This window comes from Conger conger, chromosome 4 (genome assembly GCF_963514075.1).
Source record: "Conger conger chromosome 4, fConCon1.1, whole genome shotgun sequence".
Lineage (NCBI taxonomy): Eukaryota > Metazoa > Chordata > Actinopteri > Anguilliformes > Congridae > Conger > Conger conger.
Window position 1 is genome coordinate 40,037,111 of NC_083763.1, and position 27,950 is coordinate 40,065,060.

Genomic DNA, 27,950 nt, shown 5'->3' on the forward strand with positions numbered 1-27,950 from the left:
TGTCTTGGGTGCATTTTACATCTGCATTTTTATATGGACAATCCCTATCCAGATATTATTCAGATATTGACAACCAGGTCTAAGCAGGCTCTATCATACTATAGATAACAACTGGCTTGGAATGCATGCACTCATGCATGGTATGTATTTTTTGCGTGTAAACTGAAATGAACACTATACTGATTCTGTTCTACATCAAAAGCCAGTGCTGACACAGTATTCACTGTTGGGGAAATGGTTTTTCTGTTCAAAATTGCAACAAATGAAATGAAATAATTAACATCAATGGAAATATCGGGATAATCTTTCAAATATTGAATCTCTGCCTAATTAGCATACTGTTTGTCTTGCTCACCAAATATTGATGACCCCTCCCATCCCCTCAGCACAGAATACACGGTACTGATAATTGTTCATCATATTCACCCCAGACCACATGAGAATATGGTTTGCTCCATATTTAGTATTTTAAACAAGTAATGCCTCAATATTTTGCCCCAATATACTCAGAATACCCTAGTAGTCCCATTTTCTATCTGACCACAAACTATAATAAAACAATAAAAACTATTGAAAAAAAGGCTTTTGTACACCAGTTCCTGATCTAAAGTTTATTCAAATTGAGGTCCACTGTGTTTTGTGCTCTGCAATTACTTATTTTTAATACTTATTTCAATACAGACTTGCATGGTTTTCCAGGTACCGCGCCAACACTTATTGCTCCAAGTCAGATGTGGACATGTTCTGCAGGGAGGTGTCCATCCTCTGCCGACTCAACCACCCCTGTGTAATACAGTTTATGGGTGCATGCCTGGATGACCCAAGCCAGTTTGCCATTGTCACCCAGTATGTTTCTGGAGGGTCACTGTTCTCCCTGCTGCATGAGCAGAAGAGGTGAGGAGGCTGCTCAGATTTTCTATTATTTATTCAGAAAATGTTGTAAAAATGTAAAGAAAATGTCAACTTTGTCAGCAGGCTGGTATGTGCATGTAAGGGCATATAGGTGCTTCAGACTTATATTTGGACGGATCAATAATTGCATTGGGGATGGGGTTGAACGGTAACAGGTGAACAGTAAAAGTTTGGAATGTTATTTCATTCCCCAAAGAGATTCAGAAATTAAATGAGTTAAACCTAAACTGTCACTACTAATGTGACAGGGGAATTGTTACTTCTGATGAAATACCTCAGAATTCCTGCATCAGTTATTGATCTCTTGCTTGTTGCCATTGTAGTCATTTGTAAGATCTATTTTCATAAATCATTTCTATAAATAATTTGTTTCAATAGAGTGTAGCCTAATAATCACTCAAAACAGTGTTTGATTGCCCTGGTCTGCTACTCAATTTGAATTGGCACAGTGAAGGAGGAGTTGAGTTGTTATGAAGCATCTACATAGAACCACAAAGTCTTGCCCATTTTTATAGTCTAGATTTTTGCACTTACAACAGCCTAATTTCTTACAGATTGTGAAAGCAAATGTAGCAAAACTATTTTCTTGTAATTGTGTATGTAACAAAACGAAACTGCTATAATTTAGAAATAAAAATTCAGTTGTGTCCTTTAGGCTAAGGAAAACGTAAATTCTGTTAAGGCATTGATAATAATGAAAATAATAGGAAGTGTTTTTTTTTTTTTTTAAGTAACCGCTTCATTCACAACAAATTCAGCACACTTATCCATTCATCTGCTTTCCCATTCAGAACAGTACTCTTTTACACACGTCTTTTATCTCATTTTGTATATTTTTGTCTGAGCAGAGTCCACTCTGAATTCAGTGCGGCCTCTAGTGTAGTGGTTAAGGTAAATGACTGGGACCGGCAAGGTCAGTGGTTCTAATCCCGGTGTAGCCACAATAAGATCCGCACAGCCGTTGGGCCCTTGAGCAAGGTCCTTAACCCTGAATTGCTCCAGGGGAGGATGTCTCCTGCTTAGTCTAATCAAGTGTACGTCCCTCTGGATAAGAGTGTCTGCCGAATGCCAATAATGTAATGGTTACATTTCACGCAGCAATCATTTTGTCAGTTTAGCTATTCAAAGTCTGTTTCAGTGAAAAATGAGGCATTTTCTTCACAGAATTAAATCATTTCTATAACTACAGCATTCACAATTATTCAGTTACTGTCCAGTCTATTACCGCATTGATTTCTGCAGGCACAGAAACCTAATGTCAACAGTATGAAACCAAATGAAACACTATTTAAAGGAGAAGATTTCCATTTCAACATTTTTATTTCAAAATTATAGGCTGTCGGTTTGTTTTAGGCTAAGAGAAGGTTATTACAGGTCCACTGAGAAGTGCTAAAATGTGCAAAATGAGAGAAAACACAAAATGGAAGCTAATGAAGGAAGTGCAATATTTTAAATATCCCGTATCCCTACCATTCTCTTCCTGTACTCCCGCTAATACAGGCACTGTCTCTCTCTTCTAACTTATCAATTCCACTGAAAAAAATACTTGTGAGTGAACAGGGTCTTTATGTATCACCATCATGTAGTCTATTCAGAGAGTATTCGATGCCTTTAGTTTCAGTGAAATGTGTTGGAGCCGTTATCTCCCCTTTATAGCTAGGATTTGATTAAGATAATTGAGATGCTGCCACCATTTTGTTGACATAGAAACAACAATCTATAACTGTTATACTTGATAAAAGTCCAGCTAACTAGCTACAGCAGATGTATAAAATTGTATGCAGTGCTGTACATGGGTGTTGCAACAACAGTAAAAGACAAGCAACAGGGTCTACCAAGATACGTTTTTTCAGTATACCAACTGCTAGATCATATAAAGAACCAGAACCAGAGGTGTTTAGTAAAGGTAGGCAAGAGGTATGGCTAGCAAGAATAAATCAGAAGGATTTCTGTACTCAAGACTGTCACAGGCAATCAAATCAATCGATAGGACATAACTAGCTGAATCTAAACAAATGATCATATTCCAATTCAAATTATATTTGGTTTAAAAGGAGTGGTCCGGTGTGTTTTTTTTTTCCATTCATTCCTTTTTCACTATCGTAACAGGATAAACCATTGAAATGCATGAAAACCATTTATTTAGCAACAACAGTACTTTATTTTCTCACATGTGGGTAGCAGAACAAGCATGGGGGGACCTCGCCTCTGCACATTAAAAATCCACATAAGACAAGAAATATGGTAACGTCAGTGTCCTTTTCACGTCAAGGTTCCAGCGAACGAAATGCATAATACTTTCTAATTCAAAAAAACTTGGAGAAATGTCGATAGAATATCCATTGTTGATATTTCTCTATCACTGTTGTCTGTTTCGCTGTTGCATAATTCTACAAAAGTACGTAGGAATACATAGGAATGCCATTATCTACATTTTGTATAGGCGCTCTGGAACACAAGCTTTTCTGAATGGTAACTGTAATGCAGTTGCTAAGTATAGGCATTCTCCCTATCCATGCGCAATCAACTACAGTATAACTTCTGTCAAGCAAAGAACAGACTACTTGCATGTTATTTAACTGACAACTGTCACGGGCAGACAATTGACAACCAAGTGCAGACTCGCAAATGGTAGAATAGGTAGACTTATTAACAGAGTCGTACATTCCATGTTCAAACTCCAGCAAACAGTAACAATACAGACAGTTCGCAGTGATAGGGAAGGTGATGGTCAGAAGCCGGGCGGAAAAGGCAATGCAGAGCAGGCAATACGAGAGCGAGTGAGAGTCAAAATCAGAAAGTCAGTCCAATGGGGCAGACAGGAGCGGGGAAGGGGCTTGGAGGAGGAGAGGAGGCTGAGGGCTGGAAACAGGACGAGATTTGGAACCAGGAACATGGGAGCAGGTAAGCGGGACACAGGAGCAGGTAACAGGAGAAACTGCTGAAGAGTATGGAATGCACAAAGCAAGGCACATAACAATCTGGCAACGAACGAAAGACAGAGACAACCATATATAGAGAGGTATATATATAATCAGGTGAGGATTCCAAATGAGGAAACACATAACAGGTGTGAGGGGCGTGACTAAGAAACAGACTTAAAACTTTTTTTTCTTCATAAAAACACAAAATGGAACACAGAAACAGAAAAACATGGAGATGAGCATTGAAACGGGCACAGGACGTGACAGACGACTGAAAAGTGTTTTAGCTAATGACATTAAGTTTCCAATGGTCTTAGTTTGTTTGGCTTGCATAAAACACAGCATTTTCTCGCCTGCGTAACAAAACCGTAGCATTTTCAATACGCACATGGAGACTTGCGCTTTGGCAAAAACAGTTCTCGAGAAATACATATTCTTTCTGCAAATGCTTATTAGTCTATCTAAAAACGTGTCAGAGGTCTGTGGGCGACTTCACTTCTTATGCAAACATCTTCTGAAAAATCATGGAACGCTACGATGGAACGGTTTGAAGACAGCTTATTCCAAAATGCGAAAATAAAAAAGTTCCCACCCAGCCAATTTGAAATTTTACGATCTTGCTGAGGAACATATTGTAGATTGCGGTAAAGCTGCTCTTTCGCTCAGCTCTGATGAAATGCCTGGGCTATGCCCTCATTTATCAATAACATATGCACAAGAGCCACTGTAGAGCAAGCAATTGACCTGCTTGAAAGGTTGATGGGTGTGCTTGTCTGGCACGGGGAGCACACTGCCGTACCGGCATGAAAATGTTTGCCATATTATCGTGGGTTGCAGTGTGCTCCATAACTTGGCTATTAAAAATTCAAACGGTCCAAAATGACTTCTTATGGTCCAGAATGACCCCCCTGCCATTGGCAGTGGAAATTAAAACCAGTTTTCAACCAATGAGCTTGAATTATTGTACAGCTGTACAGAGTTGACATCTATGTTGACGAAGGTGACATAACTCTCAGTTATCTTTAATAATTGAATTGTGTTATTGAAATTAGTATTGTATTTAGAATTAAGTTATTTAAATAACTACTACATTAATCAAGTGTTTTAATGGACAAAAATGTTTCAGGTACAAATAGCTGAACAAAGCCCATAATTATAGGCAAAGAGGGCCAAAGAGTAGAAAGAGAAGGGAGAGAATAGTCAGCCAGACAGAAAGGCAGAAGAATTACAAAGGGAGAGAGAAAGATGGAGAAAAAGTGTTGTGGAGGGGAAAAAAACTAAACAAATAGGAGACATGACTGAGCAAGCAAGGAGATTAAAGAGGAGGACATGGAGAAGTTCTCAGACGAGGTCAGGAAAGTGGAAATTTCACACTCTCCTAATACCAGACACACTGCCAGTTAGTCCATTAGACGAGAGCCAGGTGTTAGCAGACATAAGAAAAGGCACTTAAAGCCAAGCAGCTACAATGCTGCGTCATGTGACTTGAATCAGTCATTTCACACAATGAAAGTTTTTGTTTCAAATTCATTACTAAGACATGCAGAGAAAGAGTTAAATATACGGGCTTCCTAAGTGCCACTGCTGTCCCCTAGTTTGGCAGTCAAACAGCACCCCCTAGCCCAGTCTCATATGCAACAACAGTGAGCCACTGGACAATAAAGTATTATGTGGAAGCATGAACACAGGGATACAAGCGAATATTTAATTGCCAAAAATTCTTATTCCTTCATAGCAATAAGATAAATCTAAAAAAACAGGAATCGTTTCAAATCACAGGGGTGAGAAACTGCTCACTGAATAGCAAAATAAACTAGATGAATTATTGTGCAATCACCACATCATTCTATCATCAGTATCTGCAACTAACTATAGAATACATATAACATCTTACCGTTGGCTTTACAAGTAAAGATGTCCTTTTCAAGATTCAATGGCCATTTATATTCTTGGACAATTTCATTTTCAAAAACAAGTTCATTTGCAAAACCTGTTCAGCATCAGACCGCACTTGCTGTTTAGTTTCTTGCGGGGCGTTCCAATTATGATTTCAGTGACACACCACTCATCCAGTAGAGTACAGCAAGTACTTTCCAACAATATATAATTTGTCCCATTTGAGCTTCGTCGCCTAGCTTATATGAATTTGAATCAGAAAAGAGATTTGTGAAGAGGAGGCACTTCTGAGCTGAAAGAGCCTGCATTTCAAGACACTGACTGTAAGTATTAACTTTATTGTTTGCACTATTTGAATTCTAGCTAGCTAGCTAGATACGTTATATTTTCTGCTTTGCCTTTTCCAGATTTTTATCAACAACCGATAGCCTTTTCTTACTAAACTGAGCATTTGTAGCTACAGTACAGTATTTGTTTAGGGGATGCATCTAGATATGAAATATGGCTTTTGTTCTCTGTCCTGGGCTACTATATGTTAGCTTGAATGTTTAGCAAGCATTTAGAGACTCTGATTGCTGGTTTTATGTTGCTGGGATGAGCCATTGTATTTGGAACACTTTGCTCTCAAAACAACCTCAATTCTTCATGGCATGGATTCCACAAGATGTTGAAAACATTATTTTCAGATGATGCTCCATGTTCACATGATTGCATCACACAATGTGCATGAAAATCCCAGTAGATCAGCAGTTACAGAAATACTAAAACCAGGCCGTCTGGCACCAACAATTATGCCATGGTCTAAACCACTGACATCACATTGTTTCCACATTCGGATGGTTAATGTGAAGATTAACTGAAGCTCCTGCCCTGTATATAGATGATTTTATGTATTGCACTGCTGCCACATGATCGGCAGATTAGATAATCACACAAATAAGTAGGTATACAGGTGTTCCTAATAAAATGGTCTGATTTTACACTGAGTGTATATGGCAAAAAAAGTGAAAAGCATCCAGAGGAATCTAATCTCAGTGCATGCAACCAAATATGACATTCATGTAAAGTGCAGAACAAGTGGTGTTTTATTGAAATATCATCATGAGTGCATGATTACATATTTTGGTGTGCCAAGGTGTGTTATGCTTTTTGAATAATGTAATTTGTTTCCGTTCTAAAATTTCAATATGTTTGTTCATTAGCAGGGAGGAAGATGAGGAGGTGGCAACAGTGTTGTTCTTGTGATGTCCCTCTCTGCAGTGTGGCAGACTGAATCTGCTTCACAGAGTGGCATGACCTTTAGAGGAGACGGGCACTGTGCATGACTGAGCATGCAGCCCAGTATCTTATGTAAATAGTTTAACATTTTAGAGTATTTTTTTTTTTCACCTTTCACTGTTAATTGTTTATGCCGCCTAAAGTCCAAAATAGATTTGGAGGCATTTTAGGGACAAAAGCGTACACTGCTTACTTTTACTTTTATAATTCAGATATAATAAATAATTATTATAGCTACTGATTCAGAGTATTCCATTGCAAAATAAAGGAAAACAACTTTCTTTTGCATTTTCACCTATTTGGTTTGAATTTGATGCACTTTTTATCTAAATTATGAAAATAAACTACATTACATGTCTTGCCTCATTTAAGCCATTTGTCAAGTCATATAGTTATATAGCCTCAAAGTAGAACACTGCAAAATTGGTGAGGGTTGCTGGATCATCTTGAAGTCATGAAAACTATGTGATTTAATATTGAATTGTGCTAGCAAGTAAATCAAAGTATACTTGTGAATGAAATTGGAAATTCATAACCAATTACTTGTACCCCGTAATGGGCAAGTGGTTCACCTCACAGGACATTTGCATTATATTTAAAAAGAGATGAGGAAGAAATGTATAGAGAGAAATGTACCTGAGGAAAAAAAAATTTTTTCCTTTAATTAGAAGTAAAAAGTATCCTCCTTAAATTAAATTATATTTTATTAAAAAACTTACTTAAGTAAATGTATCTTGTTACTACCCACCTCTGGTTAGAGTTAACATTTTCCCTTAGCTGTTAACAACTGGACAATAACCATGAGACAAGGAGTGATATCTCGCTGCTTAGCTATATGTGTTAGCTAGCTATTCACCTCTTACTGTCCAGATTATCCAACTGTTAGTACGTTAGCTAGCTACCTAACATAGTGATTTGCAGTGCCGGGCAGATTACTTACCTTTTCTGGCACAACATGAGATCTCCTGTCGGTGGGACAAAGTGGTCAATGTTACTGACTCATCCACAGACAAAATAATTGTAGGCATCCAGCAATTTGTAGGTCTTCAGCGTAGGCAACACCGCCAGTACAAGATATATTTTTAATTCTATCGTTTCTTCATTGCCCCTATTAAATTTGTCATATTCACAAACGTTAGCTGTTGTGCTACGTGTGAGTGAATGGGCTCCAGGCTAGTAAACGTCACTAGTAACCACTAACTGAACCACTGAACTTATGTATGCTCTTTGGGCTTGAACTCAGCATTTCTATGTGAACAAAATGGTGGTGATTACTTCTGGGCTTTACAAATACCATATATCAGCTAAATCTATCATTTTAGAACTACAATGCACACAATAGGTCACATCTGGGTACCAGTACCTGCTTGACTATTGGCTGGTATTGGATTTCTTTGGAGATCGTTTCTATACCGAGTCGATTTTTTTGGAATTTCAGAAAATGCAGTTCTTTCAAACCCAATGAACAAAAGTTGTGGAAGGAGGAGTGTATTACATATAGCATTGGAACAATTTGCATATTAAAGTCCTAGCCTTTCTAGTACTAATTGAGTCTTCAATAAATGGGACCAATGCATTGGTCCATGGCATAACTGACCATGGTATAACTGACTTTGTTCCATATGAGAGTACCCGCAAGAAAGACAATACCAGTAAGAGTCTCAGCATTTCAAATATGAGTTGTGTCCATGGGTGTAAAAAATAAAGAGTTGAAGGGCAGAGTTACTGTAGCAATGTGGGTACTGTAGGAATGTATTTTATGTGTGACTGTTTTTGGTACTCTTGAATGAAAATAATCATTCTGTATCTGTGAAGTGCTGTTATACAAGTCTTCTTTTTACTTAGGTGTGCAGGTTATTCTGTCTGTCACTGATTTGTATAAATTGTAACTCTAAAGACATTTTAATGGACAGGATCATTGATCTGCAGTCAAAGCTCATCATTGCCATCGATGTTGCCAAGGGCATGGAGTACCTCCACAACCTCACTCAGCCAATCATCCACCGGGATCTCAACAGGTGAATATTCTTTCATCATTATCATGACATACAAATGGATAAATGCAACAGAGAGAATTTATGTTTAAAATGTGTATTTTCTGCATTCTTGGATATGAAGTCCAATTTCTCTGTAAGACTATGACCATTTAAACAAGTTTGGCTTTAATCGATATGTGTCATTGGATTATGGATTTCTTACTTGGAAGACATCAGAAGACATCAGAAATATCCAACATGCAGATATACAGACAAAAAACATAATTTGTTCAAATGTGATTTCTGTATTAGATAAATTGCTTAAATCTCTTAAAACAAGTGATTGGCGTTCACCAATGGAATTTTTCCTTAGGTAGGAACAACATTTACGAGTGGTCCCGACTTGTCGTACGAGTCGTGTAAACAAGCCTTGCAGTGCATGTCAGCACAGCTCACCTGGCACACCAAACTCAAATTAAACTTTCAAACTTGTTGTTGCAGATGAAATATGAATCAAAATTCAGCAAACTGTTCGCCTCAAATGTTTTCAGAAATATATTTCAGTGGATTGCTTTGGAGAAAAAAAAACTAAGTTTATCAAAAGTCCGCCGTATTATTATGTTTTGCCAAAAACAAAGGAACCGCAGTCTATCCAATTAGGTATCGGTCATCTTTTTGCTTGTTAATCCTATTGGACATCTATCCGACAGAACCCACCTAGAGTACGGACATCTTCACTTAGGACAGTCGTCTGAAGTTTGTTGAATCCAACGTGGCACACTCGTATGTGCCCTTAGTTCTAAAAAAGTAAGAATACAAAAATGTTCTTGCATGAGGTTCAACAAAGATATGGAAATGTTTAGCCCCTGCTTTCTTCGGTTTCCCAGTCTTGCATTTAGTGTTACAGTACAGACTCCAGTTCCACTGTCCTTGCCAGAAAGTGCAGTATGATAAAGGTTGCACATCATGACACACAATACAGTTGGTATTAGGAGAATAACACAATTCTTATTGTTTTGACTGTCAGCACATTGGATTCAAAGTGAAACAGTGAATATGATGTGTCAACTGTCAGCTTTTATTTCAGGGTATTTGCATCTGTGCAGGAATTACTGCTCTTTTCAGACATTCCCATTTTAGGAGACCAAAAGTAATATCGTACAGAATTAATTCTTCAGCTGCCATCAGCAGTCAAATCATCAAAAAAGGCAAGTGAGCCAGTTTCAGTGGCAGCAATATAGACTCCCCTCCAAAAGTATTGGAACAGTTATAATTTCAACTTTTATTTCCTGGTATTTACACCAAGATGTGTTAAACTACTTTGACCATAGCACCTTTGTACTACCTTTGTTATCAGACCATCTAGTTTTTAGGTGAGCAAAAGTATTGGAAGAGAGAGCATTCAAGTAAATACATGTAAATTAACACTTCATATTTGGTAGCATATCCCTTGCTTGCAATAACTGCATCATGCCTGTGACCCATTGACATCAAACTGTTGCATTCTTCTTTTGTGATACTTTTCCAGGCTTTTACCGCAGCCTCTTTCAGTTGTTTTGGGGGGTTTTTCCCTTCAATCTCCTCTTCACAAGGTGAAATGCATGCTCAATTGGGTTAAGGTCTGGCGATTGACTTGGCCAGTGTAAAACCTTCCACTTTTTCTCCCAAATGAAGTCCTTTGTTGTATTGGCAGTGTGTTTTGGGTCATTGACTTGCTGCATGATGAAGTTCCTCCCAATTTGTTTGGAGGCATTTCTCCATAAGTTGGCAGACCAAATTTTTTTGTAGACTTCTGAATTAATCCTGCTGCTACCATCATCAGTTACATCATCAATTAGTGAGCCCACTCCAGAAGCAGCCATGCAAGCCCAAGTCATGACATTTCCTCCACTGTGCTTCACAGATGAGCTTGTATGTTTTGGATCATGAGCAGATCCCTTCTGTCTCCACACTTTGGCCTTTCCATCGCAAGTTCATCTTTATCTCATCAGTCCATAAAACTTTGTTCCAGAACTTCTGTGGTTCATCTCTGTACTTTGCAAATTGTAATCTCGTCGTCCAATTCTTACGACTGATGAGTGGCTTGCATCTTGTGGTTTAGCCTCTATATTTCTGCTCTCCAAGTCTTCTTTGAATAGACATACCTTCACCCCTGCCCTGTGGAGATTGTTTGTGTTGTCACGGACTGATGTTTTGGGGTTTTTCTTCACAGCTCTCACAACGTTTCTGTCATCAACTTCTGTTGTTTTCCTTGGTCGACCAGATCGATGTCTGTTGCTCAGTATGGCAGCGGTTTCTTTCTCTTCCGGACATTCCAAGTTGTTGTACAAGCTATCCCCAATGCTTGTGCGATTTCCTTTCTCATCCAAGCTTCATAATGGCTTGCCTTTCTCCCAAAGACTGCTCTCAGGTCTCCATGCTCGATTTCTAACAGAAATGCAGTCCAGAAACACAGAAATATTTATTGTTTATCCAATCAATCTAACAGGACACATCTGAGCAACAAGAAACACCTGTCAGTCATATGTTCCAATACGTTTGCTCACCTAAAAATTGGGTGGTCTGATACAAAAGGTGATATGTTGTATCATCATTTAATGTATGGTGAAGTTGTTTCACAAATCTAGATAAAAATCTAAGGTCAGTCCCATTTTTTCCTGAGTGTGCATTCTGAAAACCATAGGCACTCCTAACAATTATTGTATCAAACAAAATGTAATTGTCAATACCCTTAATTTAGTTAATAATAATAATTTAGTTAGGAACTACAGTACTGTGCAAAAGTTTTAGGCAGGTGTGAAAAAATGCTGTAAAGTAAGAATGCTTTCAAAAATATTAATGTTAACAGTTTTTTTTTATTTTAATCAATTCACAAAATGTAAAGTGAGTGAACAGAAGAAAAATCTAAACCAAATTTTTGGTGTGACCACCCTTTGCCTTCAGGTGTGTGATTAAACAATTATACCAAACAGGAGCTAATGATCATCAATTTAATATGCAGGTTGAAACACAATCATTAACAGCTATTGAAACAGAAACAGCTGTGTAGGAGGGTTAAAACTGGGTGAGGAAGAGCCAAACTGTTGGCCAAAAAAGGTGAGGTTGCTAAAGACAGTTTAATGTCAGAAGTCATATACCATGGCAAGATTGAGCACAGCAACAAGACACAGCAAGCTTCTTCAAACTCTGTTGAAGAAGCACAAAGAAACGGGCAACGTTGAGGACCGTAGCCGCAATGGTCGGCCAAGGAAACTTAGTGCAGCAGATGAAAGACACATCATGCTTACTTCCCTTCACAATCGGAAGATTTCCAGCAGTGCCATCAGAAACCAGTGGGACCCAGGTACACCCATCTATGTACAAAAAGACAGGAACTGGGGTACAGAGAAATGGCAGCAGGTTCCTTGCAAGTTTGGGGCTGCATTTCTGCAAATGGAGTTGGGGATTTGGTCAGAATTAATGGTCTCCTCAATGCTGAGAAGTACAGGCAGATACTTATCCATCAGGCAATACCATCAGGGAGGCATCTGATTGGCCCCAAATGTATTCTGCAGCAGGACAACGAACCCAAACATACTGCCAATGTCATTAAGAACTATTTTCAGCGTAAAAGAAGAACTAGGAGTCCTGGAAGTGATGGTACGGCCCCCAGAGAGCCCTGATCTCAACATCATTGAGTCTGTCTGGGATTACATGAAGAGTCAGAAGCATTTGAGGCTGCCTAAATCCACATAAGAACTGTTCCTTCAAAAACTGTGTGCAAGTATACCGAGAATTGATGCTGACAGGGCAATAATAGAAAAACATGTCAATATGTGTAATGTTATCACACTTGCCAGGGGCAGGACACATGTGTACCTGGTTCCCATGGATGGTGAGGGAAATGGTGAGGGAGGCCATAACAAATTCAAAGGATCAACGTTGAAGAATTGCAGAGCTTGGTTTCATTTTGAGTTGCCAAAAAGAATCATAAAATGGCACCTCCATGCCAACAAACTCTTTAGAAGGGTGGCATGAAGATAACCCTTAGTGAGCACAATAAATAAAACCAAACACCTGGAGTTTGTCAAACATTGGAGGTTGCTATGGTCAGATGAGACCAAAATGGAATGTTTTGGCAAAACACACCATCGATATGTTTGGAGCCAAAAGAGGAATGCATACAAGGAGAAGGGCCTCATACCTACTGTCAAATATAGAGGTGGGTCATTGATGTTTTGGAGATATTTTGCTGCCAGTGGTCCAGTGAAACTATTTAAGATCAATCACATAATGAATTATCCTGCTGGACAATGACTCCAAACATACATCAAGATCCACTGAGAAATAGTTAAGTGAAAACAACATCCATGTTCTGCAATGGCCATTTCAATCTCCAGACTTAAATCCCATCAAATGCATTATTACATTACATTACATTAAAATACCTGTGGTCTGAACTGAAGAGGGGTACAAACATGCTAACCCAAAGATATCAATGATTCTGTTCTGTTCTGCATGGAGGACAGAACAAAGAAATGTGTTCTCTAAACTCATAATACATTATAGGAATAGACCCACAGCTGTCCTCTTTGCCAGGGGTGTCAATCATTTTGAAATCTTTTTTTTGTGGAAATGTATTTTTTATTTGAAAACCAACTCTTTGGTTCATTACATTGAATCATGAATAAAGTGCACTACTTTATATTGGAAAATAAAGCTCAATAACAATAACTGTTTTACTTTTTAGTTTACAGTATTTTCTGTGCATATTTATGAAGGGTGTCAATAATTTCAGAGCCCACTGTATAATTAATGTGAGTTCATAGACACTCTGTAGTTCCAGGTTTGCAGGACACAACCAGCTTTAATGTACCATGGATTGGGTGACATTCAGCCTGTTTTGTTCTAGTAACTATGACATTCTTTCCAAAAATGAAAAAGGTGCCAACAGGCTACTAGTTGTTGAAAAAAAGGTTTGAACAATATCTGTGTTTATAACTGATATACTATGCTGCTTATTTTATTTTGAAATCAGCACAGTATAATTAGTACCTTATTTTCAATGATGAGCTAGGAGTGCACTTTTGCAGCATTTCTCTTATGCTGCTATCTGCATGACTGGCTATGACTGTGAAATTCTCTCCGGCAGTCACAACATCTTGCTTTACGAGGATGGTCATGCAGTAGTTGCTGATTTTGGAGGTAAGCCATCCGCCTTAAAATACAATTGAAGATTAATTAGTTTAGTTACAATGATGAAACCTTTCTTTTGCAGTGTATGAAATATAATAGGAAGCAGTGTACTTCATGCTCAAGACTCATCATTGTCGGTTTTAACTGATTACCCCTGAAAAATTCCCTGATTTTTTAAAAAGGACAGTTCGTGTTAAACCGATTTTCGCCCAGATTTTTGTTGTTTTTTTTCTTGACGTTTCTCCGCATTTGGAATGTTTTTGGAATTAAAATGTATTGTGGATTTGGACCGTGAGTCTACTTTAGGTGGTGAGGTCACCCCACATCTAAAAAATAAGAAGCCTTTCTTCCCAAGCCTGTTTTCAATACTATTAAATCAAGCTGTACACACAAAATGCAAAAAGATCATATATTTAGATGTTCTAATATTCGTTGCACAAAATCTAAATCTGCTAGGAACAAAAAATATTGTATACAGTTCATCCCCAATATGATGTGCACCACTCAAAAAAAATTGTGTAGCTATCTAAAAGTAGTCACATTCTGCAAGCGTTTTTCCAAGATAAGTGTCCTTTTGCTTATCCAAAATATGTTTAGAGTGTCTGTCTCAGGTGCAGCACAACCTTGGCTGAGAGCCATTCTGTTGTATGTCCAATTTATGTTAATCATGAATGAAGTAAAACAATATCATCTTGAATCAAACTGCTGAAAGGAGCCATTCTTGTATTTCAGTTACATAACTGAAATACAACAGGTCACATTCAGTATCTTACTGTTATTTCATGTCATACATATTTACTATATATTTTCATATTTGCATAATGCATAAATAATTAGTTTTAGATGAAGTACCTTTGTGCTAGTACATAAAAAAAGAAAGTTGATGTTGACTAACTACTTACTGTAGTTCTGACAGACATTTTCAGTTACACTAGAGGCTGCCATCACACAAGCTGTGAGAGATAGGTGTGTAGCGTAGCAGTTAAGGTAAATGACTGGGACACGTAAGGTTGGTGGTTCTAATCCCGGTGTAGCCACAATAAGATCCGCACAGCCATTGGGCTCTTGAGCAAGGCCCTTAACCCTGCATTGCTCCAGGGAAGGATTGTCTCCTGCTTAGTCTAGTCAACTGTATGTCGCTCTGGATAAGAGTGTCTGCCAAATGCCAATAATGTAATAATGTAAAGATACATTTCATTTGGCGCGGCTTGAGTAACAGGACAGTCTGAAAATACTGTAAGCAATGTCATTCAGCTAAAGAAATCTTAAACTACTCCTATAACTAGAAAACCAAAATCATATTTAATATTTCTGTTACTTTTCAGACAAATATGACTGTCACTTCTATCATTTCTATTTTCACTTCTATCATTTAGCTAGTTAGATAAATTATAGAAGTGATAGTAATATTTATTTGTCTAATAAGTCACAGAACTTTAAATTATGATTTTGGTATACTTAGCTAGATATATAAACACTTATTAGTTACCTAGCTAGATTACTGTATTCGTCTCAGGTTTATCTTGGGCTGTATATATGTAATTACTTAGGCTACTAATGTTAGCTAGCTAGCTAACGTTATCTATCGAAATGGAAAGTTAGTGTAACGTTCCATACTGTGTTAGCTAGCTGGCTATATATAGAAGCTGTAGAAGCGTCTCCTGAATGCTCTGAGAGTGAACTTTCAGTGTGTTTATGCGATGTGTTTTGATAAATTATGGATATATGTGAGTAGTCCATAATTGACCCTATTTGTATTAATACTAATAGAACTGTTAGTTTTATTGCTTTAGGTAGCCTATATTCTGTGACCAAATTGATTTTTTTGTATATCACTGTGCGAATGCCATTAACCCCCTATTATGCTAAGAGTTTATTACCCAGTAACATTTTACACAGTTACAGAGGGTCAAAATAAGCCCATACAACACATACAAAGTTGGTACAGGACTTCTGAAAAAAAGCATTATGTTTATTGCATGTTCACTATTTAATCCCACCAAAATATAAAATTACATAAAATCAATATAATGTTGACATACAACAAATTTCAAAGTGCATACCCATCACCAGGAACAGAAAGACCCTAGAGGGAAGTACAATATCAAGTGCTAAGAGTACAACAAAGATAAAGACTAGGGCCTATTTGATTAATCTTACAATGGATTATAACTATATCTAGAACTGTTTTTATAAAGCACAACGCAATAGAATGACATACACTTACGTAGGAAAAATAAACAGCTTACATAGCCAAACAAAACTAGCAAAACAGCTTACATATCATCCAAACGAACCAGTTATTACACAAGTAATGACACACTATTGAGAACTGAAAAAATGAATCAGTTAAGGATTACGGGGAGAGGTGCAGCTTTAGTCTACCCTTGAAGGTGGTAAGAGTTCCACCGCCGTGGAGCCAGAACAGACAGTAGTTGTGACCTGAAGGTAGAAGTCAAGAGAGGGGGAGGCACCAGGCATCCTGTAGTGGCTGAATGAGTTCTGGCAGGCGTGTAGGGTCTGATGATTTTTTGGAGGTAAACTGTGGCTGACCCCTTAACTGCTTGGAAAGCTAGCACCAATGTTTTGCATTTGATGCTAGCCATGACAGGCAGCCAGTGGAGGGAAATAAGCAGTGGGGTGAAGTGGGAGTGTCTGGGAAGGTTGAAGACCAGACGAGCTGCTGTATTCTGGATGAGTTGGAGGGGTCTGATGACAGGAAGGCCAGCCAAGAGAGAATTGCAGTAATCCAGGCAGGTCAAAACCATAGCTTGGACCAGGAGCTGGGTCGAGTAGGGGGTGAGAAAGGGGCAGATTCTCCAGATGTTGTATAGGAGGAATCTGCATGACTGGGTCACCGCCACAATATTCTCAGAGAGGGACATTCTATTGCCCATCACCACTCCGAGGTTCCTTGCACAGGGCAATGGCATCACTGAGATACTAGATATTCAGAAGCCCTTTATATATTGTGGCAAGCCGCAGCAGCTAATGGCCAATAAAGGGCCTAGAAATGCTGTGCTTGCTTTGCTCACTGTGATGGCCTTTGCCCCATTTTCTGTTCATTGTATTTACTTTATTTTTTTCAGGAGTCGGCCAGGGTGTGGTACCTCCTTTAATTATAAGCACCTGGCTGGAGGGTTATATAAGGTGGCTGGAGGGTTATATAAGGTCACCCTATGGCTTTCTGGGGAGGCTCGAAGCTGGTTGTTGTTTGTTCACATTTTTTGCTGGTTTGCGCTGAAGATTCACACCCCACGTTTCATTCTCACATCCACACACTTTACGTACAAATACATAACACTCAACTTTTGCTTGTTATGTCCTTCTTTACTTCTTTGTTAAATGTACCCTGCTATGTTGTTTCCCTCTTTGTTACGATTTACCGACGGTCATAAGACTAGTCAAATGGCCCGGTTTTATGTCCTGCCAAAGACGGCTCATGGCTAACCCGAGGTTGAGAATGCCGCCTCAACAAACTACCTCTTCACTACGAGCTCCGTTGACAAACTGGTCGATCCCCAAAAACCCCCTGCAACCTCTCCAGACACAAAATGTCTCACATATCTAATAACATTCATCCTCTACAGCGGCATCTCCCTCATAAATCCCTCAGGAACACAATACAAATTCACTCCCCAAAGAACCCCCCCCCGTCATGCCCCATGTCAAAGGTCCTGAAAACGCTGTGACCTCCTGCATGTTATAAGCCTCCGTGATGCCCCCATAGGGGGAATGACTGCCCCCATTGGTGTCACCATCTCTCTCATAACAGGTTGACAGGGAGAACCAGCATCTGCTTCTAACCTCTCTCTCAGCTGATTGGCATAATTGTGACCTGCAGGCCCAGATGGTGTGTCCAGAGGTTGACTGTCAGACAAGCTCCCTAAGCTCCCAGCTGAACATTAACAGGGCGTGCGTACAGCCTGTAGGCTCTTGTGTGACAGACCCACAGGCTAACCAGATGAGGGGGAGCTTCAGTTCCCAATTCTTCTGCTCCTTACTGACTACCATTTCCAGATGGGCCCCCAGGGTCCTGCTCCCTTTCAGCACTGACAACTGCTTACACATTGCTGAAAACAGCTGTGACTCAAAATCTCAGAATGGTCAGAGTATAACTCTGCTAGGACCCCAAATCTGCTGAACATCCCCTCGATGAGTGCCTCACACACAGTTGCTGCCTCCTGATTGGTATCCTCCTGACAGGATACTGCTGGAATGGAGCCCTGTTCTGGCCAGTTGGACCGTTACTCAGGCCATTCCCCCTCCCAGCCAATGGAGGATCTTGTGTAGCTCTGGGTCTTCCCTGTGGCCCTTTGCCAAGTCATCTAACCAGAGCACCCTGCATATCTCCCCCCATGCCTTTGCAGCTTCCATCTCCTGCACCTCATCACGGTTACACTGGCCACATTCGGGTCTACAAGGCCACCTTGACAGCCAATCAGTGTTGGTGCGGGCTATATTAGATCCACCTAGCTACTTGCCCTTGGGGAACAACCGCAGCCGCTTGAGGGAGGCATGGTCCATCCAGATCTCAAATGTCAGCCCACACTTTTCAGGTCAAGGGTGGAGAACCAGCAAGAACCCCTAACTTTGTCTAGGATTTTGTCAAAATCCACCTCTTAGCCATGTAGTTCATCAGTGGCCAGTGTGTGCTAGCTAGCTAGTGCGATGATGTGCGAAAGAGACAAACGTCTCTATTACAGACAGTAATAGTGATTGTTAGTTGAAGCATAGTAGCATTACTTATCAATATTGCTGTTTGCTAACTTACCTAATCATCAGTAATGTTAAAGCAACTAATGTTAGCTAACCAGTGAGATAACATTTGCTAATTAGCGAATGGTAGTTCATCTATGCTTATTCCAGTTAGTTAATGTTATAACAGTACATATTAACTACATATGAATATGGTTGGCTAGCTAGTTGATTTATAGCTATACCTGTGCATTATCAGTTTATCCAAAATATAACACAAGTTGGCAGTTAACATAACCATGTTGGCATTCGTTAGCGAACGTCAGCTAGTTCGCTAATGTTGGCATTAGCTAGCTCACCATCAACTTGATTATGTGCAGCTAAGTTAGCTAACTTTACCTAACCTTACTTACCTTGCGTAAGATGGATTTTAGTTCACTTTAGTTGCAAGATCATTAGTGTGATTCAGGTTTTGAAACTCTACTTTATTATTCCGCTGATTCCGCTCCCATAGGAATGAATGGCGGAATGTTCAGTTTCTAGAGTGGTGACAGTTGGAATTAAAAAATGGTTTGACATAGAGTGTAAAATTATTAGAAAAGAACTTAGACAACTATCCAATCAGAAACATAATCAACCAGAATTAAGACACCAATATTTTGAAAAACTTAAACAATATAAGCAAACACTTAATTGCAAAAAGAAGCAACACTATAATAAATCTCTCCAAGAAATTGAGGCCTCCATTGACAAAAAACAGTTCTGGGAGAAGTAGAAAAAGTTACACTCAAAACAAACCATTTTGAAAAACTTTATCAAGAAATACCTACTTTAAATATATCAGATGAACAGAAAAATACCCAAGATAAAGTCAAACAATTAGAATTGGCCATTAACAACTAAATTTAACCAAAATAATTAATACATTCCCTCCATAGACTGAAACCCGGAAAAGCAAGCGGCCCTGATATGATTCAGACAGAAATGCTAATAAACAGCCCCCATGACTTACAGAAAGCTCTACTAAAACTGTTCAATCTTGTTTTGCAAGCTGGCTGCTTTCCTGATGTCTGGGCAGGGGCTTATTTCCCCCATTCACAAGAGTGGAGACAAATTAGACCCAAATAATTACCGAGGCATCTGTGTGAGTAGTAACCTGTTGTAGGTTTTCTGCTGTATTCTTAACGTCCATATACCGGCCTTCTTAATCGAACACAATGTCTTGAGTAAAAGTCTAATTATTTAGTTTTTTACCAAATTATCGGACTGCAGATCACATTTACACCCTACACACCCTAATTGATCACCATGTTCACCAAAAGAAAAAAGGCAAAATCTTTACTTGTTTAGATTTTAAAAAGGCATTTGACTCCATTTGGCACAACAGACTATATTACAAACTTTTACAGAGACACTCATACCAGAGCAAGGTAACCAAAAGAGCAGGAAAAGGATTTGCAATCCATCATCATGGAATCCGTCACTCGTAAACATGGTTGGGTTGACCTGGACCCTGTGTGTGAGGGCTTAATCCATTAATAAAAGCCTCTTTCGCAAAAATAAACCGCTGTTCCTCACTAAACTCAGAGAATGCTTTCTGTGCTAAATGGCACAGATCAGCAGCATTAGTCCCAAGTTTTTCTCCACTCATTGAACCAGCGCCTAGCAACTGAGGAAGAGGTGGGGTCACCAAACTGTCTCTCAATCACCCAGCCGATGGTGGGGGGATCAGCCATGTCTGAAACGGACAGGTCAAAGAGAGCACGTCCACCGCTGCAGCTAGCTGGACAACTGCTTCTGCATCATCCCACCATTTAGCCTGCACTATGATCTGAAACTGTGTCCAGTACATTTCTGAAGTTCACCTGCCATCATATTTGCCCACTTTCACCATTGACCATGTTGTGGATAGGGGTTTGTCGTGAGCCACGGACCCCTTGCCGAGCTCAGACCTCATGTTCCCACGAGCAGTACCTCACAATGAGGTGTCTCGGGGACGAACTCAAGTACTCCGAACGTCCTGGAGCCCTGGTAAATTCTACTGAACTTCCAGCCCAGTCTCGAAGTGAAGGGTGTGATGCAAATCTGATATTCGATGTCCTGTATTCAATGTATTCCTCTAAAGAATCTTTATCACATATGATTATAGTAAGATATACTTTATTATAATCAATCAAAAGAATAGAGTTATACAGATTACAGTGTAAATATCAGCAGAGGGAGCGCGCCACTCCAGCTTGACTACAGCTGTCTTGCGTTGCTCTCTCTTCAACAGCCCATAGATATCTTCTGAAGCAAAATTCTAAGATGCCATCCTAAGGTCTAAAAGCTTATTCCTTATATATATTTTTTGCATACAAAAGTGTACCTTTTTGATAAGAAATGTCCCCAATATTTCAAGCGGGAAGACATTTATCTCTTATGCAACTTGTTTTTTAATGACCATATTCATCACTTCTGTTTTTCCCACTGTCATTTTCTCATACCTCAAAAGAAATTTCCCCAATACTTTATCTCATGTGCCCCTCTGGTTGGGAATTTCCACCATCTTAATATACGAGTGGAAAAACACTAGCTCTTATGTAATTTTTTAATGAACCTATTCATCACTGGTATTTGTCTCCCTGTCATAATCTCTCCTTGGACTCTCACCAAACTTTGACTTCATACAAGCCAGAAGTTAGTGCCCTCCACCATCTCAACACACTCTTCAGGTGCCCCTCTCCGCGGCGCCTTAAGGGATCTACAAAGGACATCCAGCCAATAGCTGAGTGTAAATCATCCTCCAACTCTTCTATAGTCAGTCCTTTGAATCTATCCGATAAATTATTTGTGCTATAATCAGGAAGGCCCTTGAAGCCTCTTAATCTTCTTTCGGTATTGACATCCCTTCCGTTTTCCTTATTTTTAGCCAGGCATTGTGCCCCTCCCCTGTAGGGTTGGGGTATTCTCAGTCAGAACTTTAACCTTGCTCCTTAAAACCCTAAATCTAAGTCCTTCAAGACTTAGACTTCAGACTCCTCTACTGACTAGTATGGCTGCTCATTATCTCTGAACCACATATTTTTCTTCTTACGGGCGTTCTTACTACCACCTCGATGGAGTGTGCGAGGGGTTAACAATGCATTCCTTCCTAACCCACCCCCCTGTCAATCTCTCATCAGGGGGGCCTAGGGCCGGGTCCTCGACAGGTTGGCGAGTAACATTGGGGTGTCTTCCCCCAGCACAGATGTGAACACTTTAGCTGGGGTGTAAATCAGCAAGTGAGAGGGGTCTGGTTGGCCCTTTTACTGAAGGGGCCCGAATTAACATCCAGTGGTGAAGGGATGGGAGCCATGCTAAGCTGGGTGGGGGACTCACCAGAGACAGAGGACAGGCTATAGTAGCCTGCTATTGTTCTACGAATGAGTAGCAGTCCTCTGAATGAGACTAAGCAGTTACCTAAAATTCTCCTTTACTCCACTCGTCTCCTTGTCCTACCTTGAAGTACGTGAGGAGGAAACGATTGGAGGAAAGAGTTTTTTCAGAGAAGCCTATTGGGACACACCAATAGTGAATGTGAATGGCACTACTTTGTGTGCCGCTGAATGACGGGGAGTAGTGTAGGGGGTGGGGGGTTCACTTCAGCCCCACCGTTCTATATATTTTTGCTATTCTGTTTCCAGAAAGTAATTATTGAAATTCTAAATCAGGTAGGGTAGACTATGACATACTATATTTAGGAAAAGTAATGAAAGGACTAGGACATATCAAGGTACAAAATTAAAATGCCCACACTCAGAACAGCCTGTGTTGCAATCAAGAAAGAAATTTAACAGGATGTTATTTGTGAAATGTTATTTTTTCTTCATTTCTAAAGAAATAGCTACTATGGCATGAAGAATAGAGATCCTATATTCAGATTGCAAGCAATTAGCCTACATAAAAAGGTAAGGACATATTTAAATGGATCAGTAAATCAATAGGCTCCTCTTGGTTGATTAGCAGTTCGTCCATATGCAGTGAGTAATAATCTGGTTACCCGATTACACACTGCAACAGGAAAAAAATGTTGTTGCATTGTGAAAGTTTTTTCTTTTTTTTTTGCATAACAGTAATTAAATAAATTTATGAATGATACAGGGACTATCCTATAGTATATATGTTCTGCATGTAAATGGACTGTTCACCAGTCACCAATGTTATTAGTTAGCTGGTTAGGACAAATTATTTCACTGCACAAAAGTTATTTGGGAAAATGTTAAAAATACCAAAAATGTGAAAACATTTGGAAATATAGCTGACCACAGTTGCAGATCAGCTACAGATTTAGCGAGACCTCTATTATAGCTACTCTAAGAGCTAGACGTGGCACAGTTAACAAGTAATGTTATGGGAATATATCTGTCTTTGGGTCACTGCAGAGTGCGGAAACTTCAAGAGGTTATACACATATCACATTGTTTGTTTTTTGTATCGTGCACCTGGAATGCTTAGAGGTGGGAAATTCCAACCTTTGACTCTGAATGGAATTCAGCTCTATTGTGTAGCTTTTTAATGTTTTCGTAGATCTGTGCATAAAACACATGGTTAGCACTCTAGCTACATTGTAGGGGCTAGAGTGTTTTTATACCTACCAGAGCAATAACATCATCATGGATCAATAACATGTACTACAAAAGTCTCTTGATTTTATCTGTTACTGTATCGGAAAATCCATTATGCCAGGAAGGGTGGACTTACCAAAGCTGTGGAATAGAGTGCTCACATTTGCCTCCTGCTGGTGGTTATGCAAAAAACAAACCATAAACCACAATGGATTATGGGTAATCTTTCTACAAATGTTACAAAATGCAAATCGGCTGCGCCCGACTGTTGCAACCTTGCAAGTATTTTTTCCTGGTGGGCAAAATTGTTGCCCACAGAGGCAAAACGTCAAATGAAACACAAAACCACTGTTAGGGGGAGGAAATGGGGAAGGAACTTTCAGGGGCCATATCATATGGGTCCAAGAGAGAAAACTCTATATGGTCATATATGCGTCTGAAGCAATAACTAATTAGGTACCTCAACCTTGATTGCATATTCCATGCCAGTAAATTAGCCAATTAACTTTGTGTTCTGGAGAAATCCATTGTTATTTGCTCGTTACTATTTCATAGAAATTGTGTGCAGAACATGGGGGCGACATGGCTCAGCCAGTAAGAGCAGTCGTCTGGCAGTCGGAGGGTTGCCGGTTCGATCCCCCACCTGGGCTGTGTCGAAGTGTCCCTGAGCAAGACACTTAACCCCCATTTGCTCCTGACGAGCATGGTCATGCCTTGCATGGCGGCCAATCGCTGTTGGTGTGTGAGTGTGTGTATGAATGGGTGAATTCACATCAATTGTACAGCGCTTTGGATAAAGGCGCTATATAAATTCCTACCATTTAGAACAAAATCTGTAAACAGGATTTTTATTTTCATAATTGTTAAACATAACTTTTATTACTCATCGCAAATGTCAAACTGCATTAAACAAGGTGTTACAATGTGTTACAATGGTTTTAATGGAAATAGCAATCAACCTTTGATACACTGGATCTTCCATTGTACCAGTTGGGTGATCAGTAACATTACAGGGCCACAACTGGAAGTACAATTCAGAAAAGGGTTGAAATGTGAAAGAGGATATAACTTGCCAAGTCAATGATGGTCAGTCTGACAGGTACCACCAATTCCTTGCCGGCTCCATTAATATTGCCGGGAAACCAGCATCCCAAAATGTACCTTTGCTGAATAATCAGTTATGTCAATCAGTTTTAACAAAAGGGTAATGCATACCGAATTGACCAACTTTGATAGGCTGTGCTGGACTGGTATATTTATTATTTATATTGTGTAATGAATAATTGTGTATTGAATAATGGTGATCTACTGGTCTGGTATATTCTCTATCCATATACTGTATACAAAGCTTTAAACAAAAGTTAATCAATAACTTTTTGCAGAAAATCATTATACTACCGCAATCTTAATTTGTTCTCCAGAATCCAGATTCCTTTTGTCCATGGATGAAGACAATATGACCAAACAACCTGGGGTTTGTTCATCATGATTTATTTATTTCCCGGTAAAATATACCAAATGACTGAGTAAAAACATACTTGGTTGTAGATTTGTTTACCCTGGAATATTTATATAATTGTGGGAGCTGCGTTAATATGTCATTATTAGAAGGTAATGAGCAGGCCAGGGGCCCTGGAACATCCTGCCTTTCGGTGTTCATGATTGTGTTTCTGTTGTTGCTAAGCAGAACTTGCGCTGGATGGCCCCTGAGGTGTTCACCCAGTGTACACGCTATACTGTCAAGGCCGACATGTTCAGCTATGCTCTATGCCTGTGGGAGCTGCTGACTGGAGAGATCCCATTCGCCCATCTTAAACCCGGTATAGCCCCCTAACGCATTACACAAAGCTCACTCTGTGTATCGCACATTACTGCCCTATAAGACCCTTTATGAACTGTGAATACTTATGGCATATTCCAAACCATACCTCTAAGGTTGTGAATGTGGGCCTCACAGATGTATTTTATTAAACAAACAACCAGCAGGTACATCTGTGCAGTGCACTACAGAAGAGATGTGCATAATGAGCTTGAATAGAGTACATAATTGCTTTTATGTCTTTTTTGCTTATTGTGATTAATGGTTTTTATGTGTGAGGACCCCAGGATGACTAGCCAAGGGGTCAGCTAATGAAGATCCTAATAAAACAATAAAACAATTGTGAGTTCAAGAGTTACTAGAGAGAAGAAATATTAATTTTTTTGTGTAAATTATCTCTTCCAATACAGCTGCTGCAGCAGCGGACATGGCCTACCACCATGTCCGACCTCCTATTGGCTACTCAATTCCCAAGCCGATCTCCTCCCTACTAATGAGGGGCTGGAATGTCTGCCCAGAGGTGTGTGCTCTTTAAACACAAAATTGCCCACACTTCAGTCAAATGTTTTAATAAACCACCATGAACAGGGCTGCTGGGTGGCTTAACCTGTTAAGACGCCGTACTAGTATGTGGATGTGCCCCGCGGCCAAATCCTACACAAAGGTGATGGAAAGCTGGCTTTAGTATTGCCCAGGAAAATGGAGCTTAGTGAATTATTGGCATCCATAACTGGCAATGCACACTTTTAATTTATTAAAAGTATTTTTAATTTAGTAATTTATTAATGTTTCAGTGGAACCAACCAAAATCAAACATTAATTTAATAAAAAGGGGTTTCATAATTAAACCCCTGGTTTAGCACTTGCTGCATCCACCTCAAGGATAACAGCATGGGGTCTTTTCTTAACAAGGTTAAGGAACATATTTGGAGGGATTTTCTACCATTGCAAGAATACACATTCTTTGGTTTGTGCTCATCAACTGCCCTCTTCAGTTCAGCCCACAGGTTTTTGATTGGATTGAGGTTGAGGATTGAGGAACACAGATTTTGTTGTAACATTTCTTTGTGGATTTTGAGCAGTGGAGGCTGGTGACTTCCAGAATTGAGGAGGCCATTTTTTTCCGCTTGCTCACTTCACTCGCGATGGAATGTTCCCTGTTCTCTTATCTGTCTTTGTGCTGGCCAAAGGCATACTATTTGGAGTGTAAGCTACAGTCAGAAAGTTCTGGCTGATGAAATTCATTGTGCAGAGCTTAGCCTTGTGCCTTCCTGAAGAAATGACATTGCTGTAAGTCTATGAGCCTGCCTGATAATTAAGCTGAGAAATGACATTTGGATGTAATATAAATGCCAAGTGAACATGTGTAAAAGGCAGGAATTTTAATTATGTAGTTAAAAACAATTTTGTTTAGCTTACATTTTTCATTCTTCTACAGCTTCAACATGTAATCACCAATTTAATCAAGTTTAGCATATAAAAAAGATAAGATAACACTTTCTTTATCATATGTAGTTTTATTCAATATATTTAATATAAAATATGTAAAAATATGGTTCCAGTTGGCTTTATCTAACGTTAACGTTATCCACTAGAGGGCAGCACTCTATTCGTATTTAGAGTGAATTTCCTCACAGAGCAACAATTCAGTAATTTGATATGGAAGATTATTAAATTGACTTGTAATAAAACGAAATGGACTACATTAAAAATAAAACTGTTCAATAAATCCCAAATGGTGTCTAACATGACCTATTGAATGTCATTCTCACTCCCTAGTATCTGGAATCTGCATATCTCCAGCCCAAGATCTCAAATTGCGCTAGAATCTCGCCGACTAGTTTTAAGCAAAAGTGTTTGGCCAAATGAGCTATAAACTCCAGGGATGATAGCCAGGGGTGTTCTCTAAATTTCCTGAAAAGCACAAGTTGATAGGACACTCGTAGCCACTATGGCGAGTGTTTGTTTGACTGAAGTGACTAGCGAATTCTCAAAATGGCTTCTGTGTTGAATAGGAAAGGAAAGGATAGTTGATTCCAAATGAACCAGTAGCATGTGATTGGACGAACAAAATGTCAATCTTTCAGCCCTGGACACAATGCATGGTGAGGCCAGGCCTCCGTTGCCCACCCATTTTCAGTGATCTGGCCAATCACATATTGGCATGAAAAAAAATGCATTACATTGACTTCTATGAAAAGCTAATTTCCTAGGGGAGGCCTGGCCTCCCTTAATACAAACTGATAGGGAAATCTGGCCTGTTGCTTTACAATTGCAATATTGGGTTTTAGCCATGGGAAAATTTTGATTTATGAACAAAACTAAAATAATATGAATATAAAAAATAAAAAATATGTTTTTTGTTAAAATAAATAAATAAAATAAATATATTTATTGTTTTTTTTAAATCTTCTCTCAAATTATTGGGGAGGCCAGGCCTCCTCCACCTCTATGGAGGAGCCTCCACTGATTTTGAGGTATGCTTTGAGTCATTGTCTTGCTGGAAATTCCATCTAACAGCCAAGTATCAGCCTTGTGGTAGAGGCAACCAGATTGTCACGCAAAATTGCCTGATAAATGATATAATGGATTCCATCAAGTATCTCAACTAGTGGCCCTGGTCCTCTGACCTACCACCATATTTCACCATGGATATATGGTGTCTCTCATTTTATGCATGTTTTGA

At 39.3% G+C, this 27,950-nt stretch overlaps 1 protein-coding gene across 1 annotated transcript in view; it reads left to right on the forward strand.

Annotated features, from left to right (window-relative positions):
* The window catches only part of tnni3k (TNNI3 interacting kinase), a 121,504-nt gene that overhangs the window by 43,136 nt on the left and 50,418 nt on the right, over nucleotides 1–27,950 (forward strand). Inside the window, exons 16-21 of the mRNA XM_061237302.1 lie at nucleotides 700–894; nucleotides 8,924–9,028; nucleotides 14,118–14,170; nucleotides 24,867–24,919; nucleotides 25,133–25,265; nucleotides 25,675–25,784. Of these exons, the coding sequence (XP_061093286.1) occupies nucleotides 700–894; nucleotides 8,924–9,028; nucleotides 14,118–14,170; nucleotides 24,867–24,919; nucleotides 25,133–25,265; nucleotides 25,675–25,784 (649 nt within the window). The remainder of the gene's footprint in view (nucleotides 1–699; nucleotides 895–8,923; nucleotides 9,029–14,117; nucleotides 14,171–24,866; nucleotides 24,920–25,132; nucleotides 25,266–25,674; nucleotides 25,785–27,950) is intronic.